Source organism: Calypte anna, chromosome 2, assembly GCF_003957555.1.
Source record: "Calypte anna isolate BGI_N300 chromosome 2, bCalAnn1_v1.p, whole genome shotgun sequence".
NCBI lineage: Eukaryota > Metazoa > Chordata > Aves > Apodiformes > Trochilidae > Calypte > Calypte anna.
The window spans coordinates 33764920-33784192 of NC_044245.1; the positions used below are offsets into that span (position 1 = coordinate 33764920).

At 38.0% G+C, this 19273-nt stretch overlaps 1 protein-coding gene across 4 annotated transcripts in view; it reads right to left on the reverse strand.

The window, feature by feature from the left end:
- Positions 1-10081: 10081 nt before the first annotated feature.
- The window catches only part of SKAP2 (src kinase associated phosphoprotein 2), a 120407-nt gene continuing 111215 nt past the window's right edge, over positions 10082-19273 (reverse strand). For all 4 annotated transcript variants that reach the window (XM_030445850.1, XM_030445852.1, XM_030445851.1 and 1 more), the window contains 2 exons: positions 12853-12954; positions 10082-12454 (listed from right to left, as the gene is read on the reverse strand). In XM_030445850.1, coding sequence (XP_030301710.1) covers positions 12862-12954 — 93 coding nt within the window. In that variant the 3' untranslated portion in view covers positions 10082-12454; positions 12853-12861. The remainder of the gene's footprint in view (positions 12455-12852; positions 12955-19273) is intronic.

The window sequence follows — 19273 nt, forward strand, 5'->3', positions numbered from 1 at the left end:
AAAAAAAAAAAAAAAAAGAGGGAGGAGGGAAGTCCCCCACGCACCCTTCCTCTGCCATGTTTGATGTTTGCATTGCGGGCAACATGCAGGCACGAGGAGGGATGTTCTCACTGCAGCCTCCTCCTCCAACTGCACCTTTGTGCAGATTATTTGGCATTGCCTTCCCGTTGCTTTTAAACCCCATCACAATTTTATTTTTTTTTTTCACTGTAAACCCTGGACACCTGAAACACCAAATGGAAAACTGGCTGGGCTGTACCTGAGTGTAATTTGGAGATGACCATGACAAAGATTAAAAAAAAAAAAGAAAGAAAGAAAGAGAGAGAAAGGAATTAAAAAAAAGCAGCCTTCACATTTATTGTCTTTGTGTTTCTCTTCTGCTTTTGCAGAGTACATGGCAGTCGATCTCAACAAAGGCTTCTGCTCGCCTTGGAGAGATGAAAGGGGGACGTGGCCCTGCACTTCGGGAAGCGGCGACGCGCACACGGCATTATTGTGAAATACAACCTCGCTTGTACCCTGCAGCAGGGTCTGCTCCAGCAATGCTGTACTTTGGAGACCAATTTGTTTAGCTGATCACTGTCTCTTTGACGTAGCTGCAAATGTTACCTTTCTTTTTCAATCAAAAACACAGCAGGGTGTGCCATCTGTTTGGCACAGCCTTCACTCTCTTCCCCGATGCCTTTTTGTGCAGATCATTTTACATGGCAATTTGCACGAATCTTTTATACCTTGATTTTGGTAAACATTTCTGTTTTCTTTTCTTTTTTCTTTTTTCTTTTTTTTTTTTTTTTAAAAAAAACCGTGACACTCGGCTGAGTATCTTCAGTGTTGAAAAAAAAATAGGGGGTGAAAAAGCAGTCTGAATACAGGCAGTAAAACAGAATAAAAAGTATTTTTTTAAAATCGTATTTTCTGAGCAAATGGCTGCCTGTCACTACATTGATTATTTAAAATAGACATGTTTACCAAGACTGGCTAAAGCATTTTACACTGCTGTGTTCCACATCATTTTCTTCCTTATATTTTACCTGGCAGGCACAGCTAATCAGAAGATTAATTTAACCATTTGAAAGACCTTTTTTAAAGCAGGTTAACAAAAAAAGTAGCCACCGTATTAAATTGTCATTATCCAACAAAAGCTGGCAGCAAAGCGGTTAACTATTTTTTTTCCCCAACTCAGATGCTGCTCGGAGCAATGAAACCCCCTAAAGTAGGAACAGATGATCAGCACCACAAGCCGAAGCCACAGGGATGCTCATGGAGTTGTGAATGCTGCACGGCATACAAATGAATTATCCTCATTCTTCTCCTGCCCCAGCATACAGACCAGACCTCATTAGGATTCAATATCCCTCTGCTTTTCTGATGTTAATGCTCCAGTTATATAAGAAACGCGAATGAGGGGCTACGTACAGGGGTGGGGGGAGGAAGCTGATGCCACTTTGATGGTCAACACGATGCCGTAATTCAGAACGCCAGATTTCATATTTTTAAGGAAATTACCCCATTTTCCTCTCAGTCTTAATGCAGCATTATGTCCTTTCCTCCCTCTAATAAGTAGGGTTTAATTGTGTGCCTATCCCACAGTTACAAACACTGCAATAAAAGGTTTTATAGCCCTTTTTTTTTTTTTTTTTTTTTTTTGGGGGGGGGGGGGGGGGGTGGGACACATCAGACTGCAAAAGCTCCCGAGTTCATTTTGCTGTGAAAGGAATAGTTGCAATTCACATTAATAAACAACTGTAGGAGTTTTCACCATCCAGGAATAACTCAGACATTAGGCTGAGTTCTTTTGTCTGGAGAGCAGCAAGCAGGGTAATGGAAACAAAACCCAGCGAGACATAAAAATGCAATTTATACCTTTTTATCAAGCAAAGAGAAAGTTGGTTAACGTTTGAAAAGGGAGCCATAATGTATATTTATTGACAATTTTATTGTAATAATTAGATGTTTACACAGTCTGGACATTGTGGCTAAATCACTTCCAGCATGTTTATTTGTAAAGGGCTGTTTTCAGGGCAGTGCAGTAGGCTCATTAAGAAGACAGACTGCATTAAGATTCAAAGAAATTACTGCTTCCCTGGCTTTGTTTCGCTGGTTTGGATTTAAAATATATAAAGAAGAAAAGAAAAAAAAAGAAAAAGAAAGAAAAATTCAAGGTCCAACAGCAGTATCACCCAAATACCCAACAGCATAGAATTTATGAAGGAAATGGAGAATATTTTCACCTATAAAGGAAAATTCATCTTTTCTGTTCCAAAATGGTCTGGTATTGTACATTTGAAACAGTATACAACATTGTGGATGCCACTTCCAAGTGCCTCTGCGGCTGTTAAAATATATTGTTTCAACACTTATATTTATTTTTTGCACTTCAGCTAAATGACTACATGATATTTAAGATATATCTTTTCTTTTTTTTTTTTTTTTTTTTTTTTTTTAAGCAGTGCTGTTAGTTTCTCTTTAAAACGTCTTTAAGCCAGCGTTTGGTTTACACATGTGTAGGTACCTTTTTTGTCTTCAGCCAAAGAAGAATGATTTTTTTATTATGAGTTCACAAAAATGTATATTATTAAACAGAAAACTAATACACATTTGATTATATTTTTTTAGGCAAATAAACAACTGAAACTTTTATACTTAGCTTTGATAAATCTCGGCTCTCTACAGAGCCCTGTTTGGAAGCTTTTTCCTTAATCAGTCTCAAGCTATTTGTCTGATATGAAGTGAATTTCACACATTCTAAGAGAAGCTAAACACCAATTACAGATTTTTTCTGGTTTTACAAAGGTAAGAGAAAGGAAGGCAGCTGAAACAGAAAGAGCTTTCAGTAGTGTAGCCTTGATGAGAAAGTCCTTCTACATCAAGTAGAACAGCACAGCACTGCATTTAATGCAATATCCATTTTAAAATTTAAAAAACTCTTTAAAAATTAAGGCAGTAAATAGGCTATAACATTGCTCCTGCCCAAGTATGTTTCCATTACAATGAAGTAATCAATATGCAGTATTTATTGCTGAAACAATATGCATAAAGAGGAGCACATAAAAGGAATCATGTCCTTAAACCTTCCTGACTTTCCTCTAGCTGCCGTCTAGCTGGAAATAATGCTATTTTTCCCCAGAAGCAGACTTGTTAAATGCCATACAGTACATTCTATAGAATTGCTGTCTGCTCCCTGCCCTCACAAATAAAAACAAAGACGATTAAAAAATGGATAAAGAGATGTCAGTTTGCAAAGAAAATACTGAGTTTTATTTCCTGAAGGCTGCACAAGCCAACTTACAAACTTGAAATATTACAGGTTTAGTTTTACAAGTCAATCACAGCTATATATTTGGCCTTGTAATTACTGTCAGTTTTGACAGGGAAGGCAATAATTTTTTTTCCTGACATGTGAGTTTCAATAAAATCAGGTAGCCACATCACAGAGCACTTTCTTACAGAGAGAATTAAAAGGACTTCTCACAGAGATAAAGGCTACTGCCAGGATTAAATATGTCATATATTCAATTAAAGAGTATGAAAAAAAAATTTACTATCCTTAGAGGTGGATCTGATCCAAAGCTTATTATAAGGATGAGAACATTTCTATTTACTTGAGTGGACTCTGGAAAAATCCCTTTCTGTTCTAAGAAGAGGGCAGAGAAATAGACAAAATTTAAGATGATTTAGCTACCTGAGGTGAATGAATGGCTATAATTTGGAATCATAGTTATTTTGCACTAGTGAAATGCTTCCACAGCAATTAGAAATAAAGTTGCACATAATCAAAATCGGTTTAATATCTGGTACAGCCACATACTCTTTAAGACAAATCATGGTATATGATACTCGAAAGAAGCCTTTAATTTTTCAGAAGATACTAATTGTGGGCCAAATTAATTACTGAGGTAATGAACTAATATTCATGTTGGGCAGGAATTAGTGAGCTCAGTTCCTGCTTGGAAAAAGGGGATGAGGAACTCATGAACCCACAGAACAGAAGCATTTCTAGTATACTAGGCAAAAAAACCACTAATACTGGACTTGTATTTATTCTGCCATTTCAGAGCACTGTCAACTCACTGCTGACTTATAGAATTGCAGAAAACTGGTCTGGAACAGATCTTAGGAGGTCATTTAACAAGTGCCCCAACTCTCTCTCTCTCTGGCAGAAATCACCACGGTTCAGTCATTCCTAGCAGGTGAGTTCATCCCCTGCAGGTTCTCCAAATCCTCTAGAAATGGAAATCTCATAAGGTCCCCAAGACAACCAAACCAAACACTTCACTGCCTTCACCATTGGAAAACTGCACCTTCTGCTTCATCTGCCTCTACCTGGGAGCAATGTAAGGCTGTTATTTCTTGGTGTCATCTGATGATTAACAGGATCCCATTTAACAAACTAGGGGTGTAAGCCTTACTGCAAACAAAAGGTCACCCAGGCATTCCTAATGTGAGCTGGAGCAGGCAATAAAAATGACCAATTCAGATTTTCTTCTGAAGCTATGCCCTGGGTCACCCCCCCTTCACTTGTTTGGAAGGGGTAGAATTGCACCCCTGGCTAACCAGAGGAGACATTGCACAGGCTCCTGGCTAGGCAAGAGCTGTATTTTCCTGCTACTTTCAGAATGTGCAACTCAACATTAAGTCCTCAGGATTGGACTTAATTACGAGCACAATAAATTTGGCCTAGAGAAAACAGAATATACTGGGAGACATGGGGACTGCCAGTGGCCCGCATACAGATGTTATAATTCTGTGTCAATATATCCATATAACAAGATAAATCCTCATTACTATACACTTACTCCTTGGCTGAAAGGATAGAAGCTCAGCCAAAGCATTCATCTGCCATTGGCAGCTGTCTACAATAAGGGTTGCTGAAGACAGTAATAAAATCTGCCTCTATAGCAGTTAGATTTGGTAGGGAAAGAGAGGGGACAGTGAAATGGACAGGGCCAAACACAACTTTTCGCTACACTGGCATACAGCTGGCATACCTCTGATCTTTTCGGAAGAGTAAATTCCCATTAATCCTGGCATAATCAATCAGACCTCAGCCCAGAGCCTACAGACCATCAGTGTGTGAACTGGGAGTTCAAAATGGGTAGCACATAAAATACTTCCATCTGCTTACAAGGACTATCTTACACCAAGGAGATCTTCGCTGGGCAGCTGGGGTTCAAAATCATCAAGGCCATTTGCTTTGTGTTCATAAGACTCCTCGTGTTTGGTAAGTGCTGAGCAAAGAGTGATTTTGAACATCAATAAACACTTCATAGATAAATTGGCACTCTATATTCATGTGGCTAACTCAGGGTTAGTGGTATGCTTAAAATCACAAAGATTACCTTTTGCAACACTAGAAACTTGATTTTAAATCCTTTATTTCGCATTTTGAAGTTTTAGGAGTTTCCAAAGAAGCCAAGAGAATGCCATAACTGAATTCTTACTCTTATCAATGAGGTGTTAATACCACGCCCCCAAATTAAGATTTAACTACATAACTTTTGTGAAGGTTGAGGAGGAGTCACATGGCTAAATTCCCCTGTTTCAGACTGCACATGCAGAACTGACTCTGGTTTCAAGAAGCAAATGGTGGAAAAGACAGAAGGTATTTGTCATTGGCATCTGCCTACATTTCAATTTTTCTGTTCTACCACTAGAAACGACACCACTTTGGATGAGCAGAACATTCAAGAGCCCACAGATACAGGCAGGGCAGATGCTAATAAGTATTATGATGAATGTAATCTGAAGAGTTACTGTAATCTCAGTTAATACATTTAGCAAACTGTGTCAACCGTTGCCGTTAACTAGACAAAATTATTGAAATAATTGTCTGAATTATCACAATTAATTCATAATCAAATGCTGTTTACCAAATGAAATAAATATGCTCCCAGTAGATGGCAAGTACTCAGTTCAGTGATCCCTATGAGTCACTCTGGTCAGTTTTAGACTTGGACCATTGTAACATATAGTTCCCATGTTTCAAATGTTACGACACCTAAGCAAGGGTATTTTGCATGAAAGTATCCTTAGATGGGACAACAACCATGGGATATCTAAGTATCCTTAGATGGGACAACATCAACCAAAATGTGCAAAATGGAATCTTGTTGAAATACATTATCCTCACCATTTAATTTAAGGGCATGATAAAATCCCTTTGTGGGATTATACCACATCATGGCTTCACATGTTCCTCTGTCAAATCAAGCTACAATTCAAAACACCAGTCCACACCTGATGGGCAAACATCTGCATAAATTGCAACCTCAGCGAATTTATTACAGATCTTTACCACCATAACTACAGCTGAAAGGCCTAAGAGTACTGAATAGATCAGTAAGGATTCTATTTCCAGCAAAAGGCCCACCATGTAGATCTTTTTTCTCTACTGCTTGCCCAAATCTGAGACAGGACACCACAGGTACAGATTCAGGTTCACACTCTCAAGAGGACATTTCCTTAGGCTGGACCTGAAACATCCATTTGACCTCATTCTGTAAAAACCTGATGCTTTTGGAAGATGTCTTATGGGTTATGCTCTCACCTTCACAATTTTGTGAAGAAAAAAGATGCAGGAGTACATTGAAGAGAGCATATTTACAGAAGTGCAAGTCACAAACATGGCTTGGTGATAGAGATTATTTTAGATGATGTCCCTGCATTTTAAAGTTTCACTCACCTGAAAATTTACAAAGCCCATGAGAGAAGATGCTTATTTCCTGAACACAGCCTTCAAAGCAGGAAGAAATACATATTATAAAGAAGGTAACTCTGGTCATAAGACAATGATGACCTATAGGTGACCTTTAGTGGCCATCACAAGACAGTAAGTAGCTGAATAGGTAATCTCAGTCTAGAAGTGGTTAGGAGCACACATCACCTACAATGTGCCAGTCTCATAAATACAAAATGGGAAGAATGAATGGATGGGAATTTGGTCAGTTTATAGACCTTCCAAACCACCTCTCATAGTTGGTAATGTGTATTGACTGGGTTTTTAAGTAGTGAAAATCTAGATGCATAGATTACCCTCTATGTATGCGTGTGTGTGTCCCTCCTTTCCTTGTGGTCTAATAGCTTAAAAGTAAAACCAAAATTAGTTTTAAAATAGGGAAAAATATGTGCAAAAAAATGAACCTGGAGTATTTTATTGGTATAGGTATAAAAAAGCTAGTTTCATAAAAAACACAGATTTTAATAAGAGGCACCTAACATTGTGCACTAAGAGTAGTAGTATAATGGGAAATGTAGAACAAGGGACAATTTACTAGAATAGAGTCTTTAAACAACTGGAAATAGATTTTCTTAAAAAACTAGCAATACCATTTTTCTATAGTAAAGGTAGAATGGCTATTATGAGCATGCAGACATAAACATCTTTTAGAAAGGAGACACATGATTGTAAGTGACTCTATAATAAAACCTACTCCTTCCCACACATACATGTGCATTCATGCCTGGCTGCTTTTAATTTAAATATAAGGAAGGAATAGCAAGCAGCCCTCTCGGAAGCAAGCAGCAGAAAAGGAAGAAGGTCCCTCTGCTTCCCTGATGCCACATGGCTGTTTACTGATTTCATCTTTTCCCTTCCAAAATGAAATAAGTCTGAGAGGCTGACGACAGCCAATGAATAAACCGAGTTGCCCACGCCTGTCAGACTGTCTGCGCTCTGCTCCTCTCATGCTGACCCTATTACATTTGACTATTAAAAAGCAGCATTGGGCCATGTCAGCTCTTGGGTGGGAGACTGCCAAGGCACACGTCCATGCTGCTGGCGTTTGAAAGATTGATAATGATCCTGTGTAATACTTTTTTTCCCTTTAACCCAGGCAGTTTTGCGCAGGGGTCAGCTCTGTGGTGCTCCATCCCCTGCCTTGTAGCATGAGGTGTAAAACTAAAATCCTGATTGCCAGTGGCCATTAAAAATCCCACGGCACTATTTACAAATATGCAAGCAATTACTGCACACTGGAAGTGGCCAAACTGGTAATTCTATTGTGCCAACATAAATCCTCCCACTGTAACTGAATGTGCAATTTTTTTCTTTCATTTCACAGCATAAACTTTAAAGTCTTGCTGTAAAATGCTCATTAGCCATCTTTATAGAGTAGCACTTGCTTTACGATGGAGAGTGAAAGGAAGTTTGTTCTAGGGGTTGTGAGACACTCGGGTTACTTTAGGATAGTGGTTTGCTACAGAAGAAAATTAATAGAGATAGTTTGAAATGCCACTAAAACCCAATCTATCTGCCTCTTCATCTACCAGCAGCAATTCCTCCCAGACTGCCTGCACTATTGTACTATTCTCCTACACACTACTGCAAGATGGCACCTTGGATGTTTAAGTTCTTCTTGTTAATTGAAAGATTTGCTCCTCCCAAAAGGCTGGGACATTCCTGCTTCTAAATGTGACTCATGACAGCACAGCCTTCAGGTGCAGAGGTTCTTCCTCTACTTTGTGTTAACCCAGCTTACTGGGAATTCCCAGGCAGCAGAAACAGAATTTTCTAGATCCCATTACAAAATCGCTTCTGAACAAGTCTACAAAGGCTATAATGTAACAATTCATGGCTTAGCACTGCCTGATCTGCTTGACAATTTAAAGAGGGGGAAAAAAACCCATATATATATATATATATTCCATTCTGAAACAGTTGGATAAGAAAAGCAGAACCCATTTGACCTACACATCCTGTCACCATCTTGGCCCCCCCTTTACTTCTTCCTATGGCAAGGAAAGTCACAGTTTCATCACAGAAGCATGTGCTTAAAACTGTGGATTTAAGCTGGTTGTAAGTCCACAGTTTGAAGTGGGTTGGTGCTGGTTCCTCACAGTAAGCCATGGGATGTTGGGCAGGAAATAAACTCTAATACAGAGGGGCAGATTTTCACAGCACTCTTCACAGAGCTCGGTGCCAGTTTTTCTAAATAAAGATGGAATTAAGCAGACACTTGTCTAAGAAATGTCAGCTTCAGAGAAACCCTGGTAAGTGAAGGTCTTACAGTTTATCAGTACATTGTGCTATGTGAAGTGGAAAGTTGTTTAAAAGGCTTCCATGCATACACTTATTCCCCCCGTTACATACTAATAAATTTTTCATCAGCTTGAGGAAGAGAGATGAGAGAAACATCAAATGGCTTATGCAGCTGCAGAGCACACCATTGTCATCTACCTGGGTACTTTCATCACATATTTTAATATTTTATAGCTTTCCTACAGATCCCAGTGAACTTTATCAAGCCAGGACTCTGATCTACAGCCACGAGTTCATTTTGCTTTACCTGAGACAGAAAAAGGGATTTCCATAATTTGGCTAAAGACAAGTCAGTGCATTTCTTTTGTTTAGTTCAGCCTAGGGAAATAACTGCATCTCTTTGTCCTCTTTCTGAAAGAGTATTCAGCAAAAAGCACTTCAAAATGGTATTGCCTGCTTTTTAGTTCCTGTTCTAAGAACCTGATGCAGCAGCATGTGAATCCAATAGCTTCCCAGTTTCAGCAGTCTTTGGATCAGGTTCTAAAGGGTTATTCTTTACGCTCCTTCTAATGCTGTGTCATACTCAGACTGTAGAGCCAAAAAGAAAAAAGTTTATGCATTTGGCTTTGAATACAGAATGGAATCTTAATTAGCATTCACATTCAGCTTAATTCTAGTCAAAGAAAGTTTATCACTAATAGAGGAGCAAAAGGTAAACCAATGCATATCACTTCTTTAATCTTACCCAGTATATAATTAGTGGCATTATGCACAAAGAGGTGTATTCCAACCAGATGCTGGAAGAACATGTGAACCAGTTATCTGTATATAGAAGTACATTTAAAAAAAATACTAAAGAGTGGCATGATTATATCTGGGTGCCTCTACCATAAAAAGCATTTGTATTACCCTTACTTCTCTGAATAAATTCAAATGACAGCCCCATTTCATTTCTTCATTCAGTCTGGAGGCCAGATGGCATTAGAATCATTTACTTCACCTTGTTGTGCTTAATTACTACAATCAACACACTATTTTCCAAATTAATCATAACAAAGTAATTTCATTAGTAACACAGCAGGCTGTTGAATTATTAGCATCATAACAGTTTGCAAACAATTAAACTTTATTTGAACCTTAAAAATTTGCAGAGTAGAACATTATTGTAAGATCTAATGGCAGTATAGCACAAATCCAGAGCAGATCAAATAATCAATTAAAACGCTCTCCAGAATTACTTACAACCACCTTTTTTAAAAAATCAGTGGAAATTCACAGAAAAGTAAGTGCAACCTACGTAAATAAAGAAAATAAAGCAATTAACATATTCCAGCATTGAGCTTTGTTTAAGTTGCATTAACTGAGGTTTCCGTACAAAAAAAGGTTACAGTGTTTGCACAGATTTAAAGTAAACAATTTCCTATGGTCCACTGCTGGTTTATTCCAAGACACTTCAAGTGAGTTTCAGGACACCTGCCACGTTTTGAATTTCAGGGCAGTTTACTTCCTCCTCCTCATATATACCAAGAGGAGGAGGAGGAAGCCCAAAAGAGCAACTACAGACAAAAGATATTCCTCCTCCTCTCCTCGCCACGACCCAGGAGAAGAAAACGCTCGGGCAGCCCTGCTACTCATCGCTTGGGGAAGGACTCCCTCTCCTGGAAAAACGCTAGAAGCACGGAATGGGGAAAGGGACGGGCTCAGCATCCTCCCGAGCCGCGAAAATTTGGTGCCACCTGCTGCCGCGGGCGCGCAGTGCAGCGCAGCGCAATGAAGCGCGGGGTTACGCTGCGCTGCGCGCCGACTCGGCGCTGGTACCTGTCCTAAATCAAGTTTGCACCTCGCCTCAAACGGGGAGGAGGGAGGGGAGAGGGTAATTTGCTTCCCAAAAAGTAGGAGACGGTGGAATAGGGAATGACATCATTAGGCAAAAGGCATCTCGGTGGGCGGATTTCTTACGCTGCCATGTTAACAAGGAGCTTTTTTAGCCGTGCTATTAACGCTTCACATTCTGTACACAATCCACAAGCACACTTGATAAATTAAAGTAGTAGAAGATCTGAAGACCATAATCTATCATTTTAATGCTCTGCTGATACCATACAGAATCAATTTCAACAACTATCTCTTTTTTAAAAAATTACAGCAAAACTCTCTACCCTGTTTGACTCCTATTAGAATCCAGTGTAACATCATACATTAGAGCTAATATAAAACACAGCATCTTAGCTTACTGAAGGGATCTAATTCCAATTTTAGACTAATGTTACCTTTTAACCCGCAGAGCTTCCAGGGCCTGCCTGAAGCATAAACAGCAGAAACAACTACAAGGGGACCTGCAGAGTCTCAGCAATCCACAGATTGGCTTGACCTGCCTCTTTGGCAGATTAAGGGGGTCTCACAAATCAAGTTGTCTTGGAAAAAAAAAAAAAAAAGTTGGTCTTGCATGCTTATAGTAAAGTGCATCTCCAACAAGAGGATTTAAAGTGTTAACTCCAACCTGCCCAACCCCTCGTCCAGGTACACTTTTTTGTTTCAATTGATGCTTTTAGCCAAAAAGTTCTGAAATTGATGCTTAGGTTGCAGGTAGATGTTATTAGCCTGTGGAGAGCTGAAGATGTCTGCAGCACAACTGGTATCAGAAATTCCACATATCAACAAGGTATTCAGATTTTACCCTGTGAAAGTACCTGCAAGGCACAGATAAAACATTTCATACAAAAATCATTCTTTCCTACCATTTTGCTCATGTCGACTCAACAAAAATTATTTGAATATATTATCTTCAGACAAATTATCACATAATTCCTATCTTCAGTCAAAATGGTATCAGGGCAATACTACCACACAGATCAATTTATTACATCAGCAAAAGAACCAAGCCTTCATTTAATGGTAACAAAATATTAATTAATAAGAATAAATATATGAGGAAAATAAATCATTGGCTAAAACATAATACAAAATTTGGCATACCCTGAGGACTTGCAATATTATATATAAATTTCCCTTTATTTGCCTAGGAAACTGCACAAAATGGACAGTGACTATTAAAAGGTTAATGCATGCATGAACTGAGCAACAGTGTTCTGCTTTTGAAGTTCAGCTTCATTTTTTTCAAACCTGAGGAACAGGAAAAGATAGCCAAATTTCCTGAAAGAATACAATCATATCTAGAGAGAGTGCTGCTAGTATGCTTAAGAAAAGAGCAACAGGCAGTATTTGGCTGCTTGTGCCCCATATGTTAGTTCCTACCTATTTCATTTCCTGGTATTACAAATTCATAAAAAGTGGCTAAGAGAACATTTCCACAGAATTATGATCAATTACAGGTTTTAATGTTTAATACACGCAAGGCGACGATCTGAGCTACATTTGCTGAAACCACAAAATGTGTACAGCAGAACCTTCTTCTTTCAGAGGCCAGGTCTGTGAACTACAGCTGCACACCATTCTTGATTTAAGTGCAGATTTCTCCTGATTAGGGAGAGGGAAGTTAAAAGTACATCATTAACCAAAAAAATCTCAAACGTGCATCTCAAACCTAATTCAAGTACCCATTCCCCCCCACAGTTATCTGCACAGATTCATACATATTATAGTAACAAAATTAAATAGAAAGCACAACAATTCTATTTTTAAAAAAAATCTGGAAAAGGAACATGGTTATAAAAGACAACATTCTTTTGTACACTCTGGTTTAATATTTCAAACAGAATCCCAGAAAAAGTGCTTTAATTGAACTTTCAATATATTTTGCCATAATCTTTATGTTAACAGGACTCCTACAAAGGTTCCAGGAAAGAAATACTTATGAAACAGAGAACAAGGGAACATATAAGCCATTACAGAAGATTGGATTAAAATGTACTTACCCAGGCCTCTCAAATATCATACATCTCCATTATGTAGGCTTTAGGCACCAAGCCAATGGTTCCCTTCATTTCTCCTACCCACCAGCCAAATCTATTGTACTCCTAATTGAAAACAATATGCAATATTAACCTTTAGTCTGATATAAATGCAACAGAGTTTTGTATGAAACTCCAAACGGATGCTTTTTCTTATATCCAGTTATAATCATTTCAACTGAAAATTAAAATTAAAACATTATCTTTTTGTTAGAGGCATCCGCATGCAGGGCTCAGCAAAGATACAAGTTAAATTTTAAAGAGGCCAGGCATGCTCAAGACAATTTCTTCATTATGGCCACACTTCTCTAACACCTACTAAAAATGGATGACCTCTCCCATCCTCCATTCATTACAAACATAAAAACCTTATCTTTGTAGCTAAAATCTAATAGCACAATGTTGACATGTAAGAATCAACTGGGATTCTTTCAGAACCATGAGGCTAAACTCTAAGAAACTTACAGTCAGCTTATTTGTAAAATTACTTCTCTCAAATGAAAGGAACACTATAAGTCTAATACATAATCTTTTTCTGTGGACAAAGTCTACTATTGCTTTAGGAGTGCAGAAAATTCTACAGCAGATCATGTATGTCAGACAGATGACTAATGTACTTTTGTTTTAAATTTGTTTAGGCTTAGTGAGATAAATATGAAACAAAATGAATTATAATAGTTTAAAGAAATAATATCTTCCAAAAGCAATACCAAGTAAGAGTATTGTGGGATCCAAATTTAATCTTTTTCCTATGAGGTAAATATTTTAAGACCAGTCCTAACAGCAGTTCAATAAATTGCAACAGCTGAATTTGCACACACACATATATTGAGTTACAAATGAAGCATTATTAAAACAGAGACCCCATTCAAAATGGAATAATTAGTAACATAGAAATTACTTCGCAACAAACATGGAAAAAACAAAATACAGATATCTCTGATAAGCAACATCTGCTTCCTGCTACACTGCTCCTCTGATGAGGAAAGTAAAAGGCTGTACAATTTTGAATTATTGGTCCTACTGAGATGACACTGTAAGCTATTATTTTGACTGTAGATGAAGTTTTTTGGTTATAAATAGTCAAATGGAACTTAAGGGTTAATGGAGTTTCATTAGAGCTTGAGCTATAATGACTTGCTGCTGGCATATTTGGCCTGTTAGAGAGTTCTCTAGGGTCCTATGAGGTGCTTAGTGTACTCAGCTCTCCCTAGCTTAACTAGATGAAGCCCTGTTGATGGCCCACTTCTATGTGGGCCCAGCCTTTTCTTTTTCTTTTTCCCTTTTTTTTTAAAAAAAAAAAAAACCCCACTCTTGCATGCAAGCACACACACTCTTTATTTTCTAATTGTGCAAAGGTTGAGCACCAGTCTTAAATTAAAGAATTTTCTTCCTTCTCTTCATAGTGAGTGATTTCAAAAATTCTATCCGACTATGCATAAATTAGTGCATTAAGCATGAGTTAAAGAAAATGCATAAGAAAACCAGCAGGAAAGCCTTCCTTTATGACATGAACATGCAAACTAGAAAGCTGCAAAAATAATTCCACCTTCTTCCACCTTCTTCCACCTTCCACTGCAGAACAGACTTTTAGGGATGTGTCCGGCCTGAAAGTCTCAAGGTATCTGGACCTGATCTTCAGTGCTAACTTCTCTCCATAGAACCACCATGCATAACCTTTCCCATGGGGGTACAATGTGTATCCTTAAAGGCTAAATAATACCCTGACGCTGAGGTTTATAATGTTACAGATCAGCCTGCTTTAAAATCACAATACACTGGTTTATCTCACAATACACTGGTTAAACATACAAATTGGATTTTTAGACTGCAGTAGGAAATTGTTAAAAAGAGCAGTACTCACGTATACTACTGGAATCTCAGCAATAAATCTCCCCAAGAGAAAGCAACAAAAGATTTTAAGCTGTTACATGGAGCTCATGAAGTGACTGACAAGAGTGATTAAGCAAGTTTTGCTAGACATCAGCCAAAAAAGCAAACAATACATGAAATGAGGGAAGTGGCTTAGTTAAATGGTCATTAAATTGCATATGACAAATGGCACAGAAAAGCCTGTGGACTACATTATCCATTGAAAATGTTCCACTTAACAACACTACATGAACTCTAGAAATAATTGTTTTAAAGAAACGATTCAGATAACTCAAAATTAAAAGCATGCTGCTATTTTGAAAACTTTCTGGGTTTTGCTGCTTACTAATACACCACTTACTGCTCTGGCATGAAGTTAACGGAGAAGATGAAATGAATGTTGATGTAACAGACTAGTAAACTCATTTAAGGATTCACTGCAACCATTACATCATACCGACAATACTGCAACACAGATTCTTTTACTTTACATTGCTATTCTTTGCATGGGTCTCAAGAGCAACATGAATTCCAATTAAACAATCTGCAGTCTCTAGAAGTCTAACAAAAACATAACATGGATGTCTGACTACCAAGAACAAAATACTTTAATTCAACGTTTTGGAACAACTAACTGGCACTCCCTTCTAAACTGATTAAAGTACAGACATTTCCTTTTAAAGTTCTACACACTTCTTTCTGTGCTCAGTACAATGTAAGAGGTGCTTATTAGTCAGGCAGATAAGCAGCTCCCCTTAGTCCTTCCCTGAATTACCATATAAGATCTAAATTGATGCATTGTTTCTAGCAACATTATCAATTATGAACTCCTTCATAATAAGATAATTTATTTAATACACTGCTGTTGTGAGGTCCGTATGTCTCTTACTCCTGTTTCGGATGTGCAGAATAAAAGTCTAAAGCCTTCATTTGTGGGAAATAATTAGTAATTTGAAGTAGGATCTGAATACAGTTAGGAGTTTTATATGAATTCTTAGGAGTCGAGAAGCACAGTGCTTTTGTAACCATCAGCTTCAGATCACAGGTACCACCAGGTTTATCATCTGGCATCCCTCAACGCATTCAGCTCTCAACATCACTGCTAACATAGGCAAGCAACTATACTTCAGAAGGACTGATAAAATAATGAAGAGTCCTTTAATCTACAGGAAACCATTGTAGTCAATTTATAAGAAATATTGCATCCCTTTGTAGGATGTGTAATTATTTTCTATTAATCATGTGCTATAAAGCTACATTATGTGGTTATTCTGTTATCACTAGAAAGAGGCCTGCAGTCAGCTCCTGACAATGTTAGGTAATTACTAACACAAAGCTTCTTTCTCCTTATGTAGAAATGCTATCAAGATCCAGAGGTGCTGTGATGCTCGCTGTATGAAAATAACTCTCCAAAGAAATTCAATAACTGCAAAATGAATTGCTCTGAGGCAAACAGAGGGTAAGAGAGGGGGGCAGGGCCAGATCCAGCCGCCCTGCAATGAGGAGAATGCACAAGTGTGCGGCCAGGGCTCTGCCATGTGACTGGGAGCACATTTGCCACACCAGGCAAGGCGAGGCCGGGCGGGGGGAGGAAGGGGCCACTGCAACCCCTGGAAGACAAGCACTAAGGCAGGGGAATAGTTTATGCCAAATAATACCAAACAACCACCTTAACAAATGACCACATCCCACCTGTGCTACTTCTGCGTTTTCACTGTCTCCAAGAGTGGTTGCTTGGCGTTTTGTCTTTTTTTTTTTCTTTTTTTCTCCCTCCTGCAGAAATTTATTAACCAAAGTGAAGTCATTTCGGAAGGCAGCAAGGAACAGGTTATGACTTAACACACTGGCAAAACACTGTTCAGCGTGCTATGATAATGGGGGGAAGGGGGAGGAATCCCATCAGGGTTTACAGGCTCCTGAAGTGCTCTGAACTGAACACACTGTGAACAGATGCTTCTCCTTGTCCCCATCACACCAATTTCACAGCACTGATGTGTATGTACCTATGATTCCATGGTACACCCATAATAAAAGCTTTTGCACTTGGGGGAAACAGAGTAGGTAGAAAGACACTACCTGTTTTTTTATAGGTACCCTTTAAATGCAAGTTTTTTGTATTACATAAAAGATAATTTTGATATGCAAGAAGAGAATTTTTAGATGCAAGGGGATTTCCAAAACAGTCTGCCTTTAGAACAGATCCTTTCTGTCATTGAGGATCTCCAGATGCTTTACAGCATATTAACTTCTACTGACTTCAGCAAAAGTTGAGAACATCTGGTCCTTATACAATTAGTCCCTATTGTTCCAATACATATGGTGTGTTTTTTGTGTTTGTGGGGTGGGGTTTTTATTTGTTTTGTTTTTTAGAAGGAGTTGCTGAAAATCGTCATTCTTTTTCAATGCCTTGAAGAAAACAATGGAGCTGTATTTAAAAAAAAACAAAAACAAAAAACACCACAGAACTGAAGTGCGTGCATTCAAGATTTTTCTCCTGCCCTCTCCCAGGGGCACTATAAGCAACATTAATTTACAAGCTGAAGATCTACAAACTTTAAAACTGAAAAGCAAAAGCTATCTATAGCCTTGCTTAGGGTTAAAATAAGTAGCCTCTTCTATCAAGCTAAAGACGTGCAAGAAGCAGGGAGAAATTTTTTCAAAGAATATGCTGAGGGTTAATTTTGGCAAGATAACATTTTAGAACACCTCTAATTCATCCAGCAGATTCAGCCTAGCAAAAAAAAAAAAAAAAAAAAAACCTCTTTGAACTTCCTTTGGTGTAATTGCTGAATGATACATTATCAACCAGGGAGCATTTTTGGCACAGAACAGCATTTTTTCTAAAAAGCACAAAATGACAGATGTTTTAGATAACTGAATGAGACTTCTTTACAGGTAGAGTTGTTTTAAGATAGCAATAAAATGGTCATCTTTAAGAATATAAGCCTCAGATTCATTGTACAGTTGCATTATTAGATTTTATTTTCAACAATGACACGAGACAAATGAGACAGCATTTAAAGAGTTCTAATATAAATCGAGGTAAGCAGACTAAATTCTGAACCAAATTCTGAACAAAAGTGGCTGCTGAAAACACCCTGGCATGATAGAAGAGTTGGTGTTTTTTTCCATTAGGTGACACTATGCCAAATTTTTTTCTCATCAGGTAGGTAAATACTTACATATTATTGCTACACAGACCAAGAAACCTAAAGCGACTTGGCACTGGTCTGTCTTAACTAACCTTCCCTTTAAAGGCCCTCAGTCTTACCTCATGTTTAGCCATGTATTTTTTTGTTTGTTTTTCCTGCAAGAAGAACACCAGAACAAGCCAAAAGAAGAAAGTGTGGAACTTAACACCGAGTTTTAATTTCCATCAGAATAATCCTACTGAAGCGAATCTCCCACTGCTTCCACTTTCCCTAACCTGGCTCTCTTTGCAGGCACCTGAGTCTCAGAGCTCACACAGGAAATTTACTTCAGGTGAAGCTAAAGTGGAAGATGCAGGTGAACGTCCTCCAACCACTGATGTATTCTCAGTTCCACAAAACCAGGGCTGACCTCTTTAGAGGTCAAACAACTTTGAAAGTACACTGTGTGGATATTGGGGTTTCAGCATTAGAGGGTTTCACTCTGCAAGCCTGCTTCTATTGGTACTCTCTGTTTTCTAAGGAAGACATAGGCAGTATGGTGATGGAAAGAATTCTTGCTAAATACAGACCTCAGCATGATCAGCCAGAAAATAACCTAACAAAAATCACTCAGTATTTTAGTATGCCTTTCACATATTTTTGAAAAAAGCCAAATAAATATTTTTATAAAGATCATACAGGTAACATACAAAATGCTCACACAGATTACAAGACAGCTGCACTGTTTAGTTGTACTTTCATAACCAGCAATCTAAGCTATGGAGATTCCTTTATTTGTCTTTTCATTAAGCAAAAAAAAAAAATAGGTTGAGCTGTGAGCACTTTAACAGACATTTCTTGTATTGAAAGAAATAAAATCTGCCACATGGGATATGCCACATTCTGTCCCAGAATAAAGGGCAATCTAGAAACCAAGTTAACTGTTAATTTTTATGGAAAATTATACAGCAAAGGGTTAAATCATAGGTAAGACCTCCATGAATCATAACTACCAGAGTAAGCAGCATTATATTCTGCTAGTAGGTACTGAAATAATAACAGGGGAGGAGAACTCCGTTTTGAGACATAATTTCTGGTTTTCAAGTGTATAACTTGTTGGTTTAATGCAAATATTAATAGAAATTAAATGGGAAATAAATAAGCTTAAATTGGCTTAAAATTTAAGGAATGTCTGATAAAACTACAGAATTTTACAACATGAAACATCTAACTAAAGCAAAAGAACAAATGCTACAAGTGCTGCGCTTGCATAAATTGTGCCTATCAGGCTTTAGAAAATATTAATAGTTGGGCTACCTCCACTCACAGTTGTGTTTCTGGAAATTGATTTCTTTACTAGGAAATATGGAAGATTTATAAAA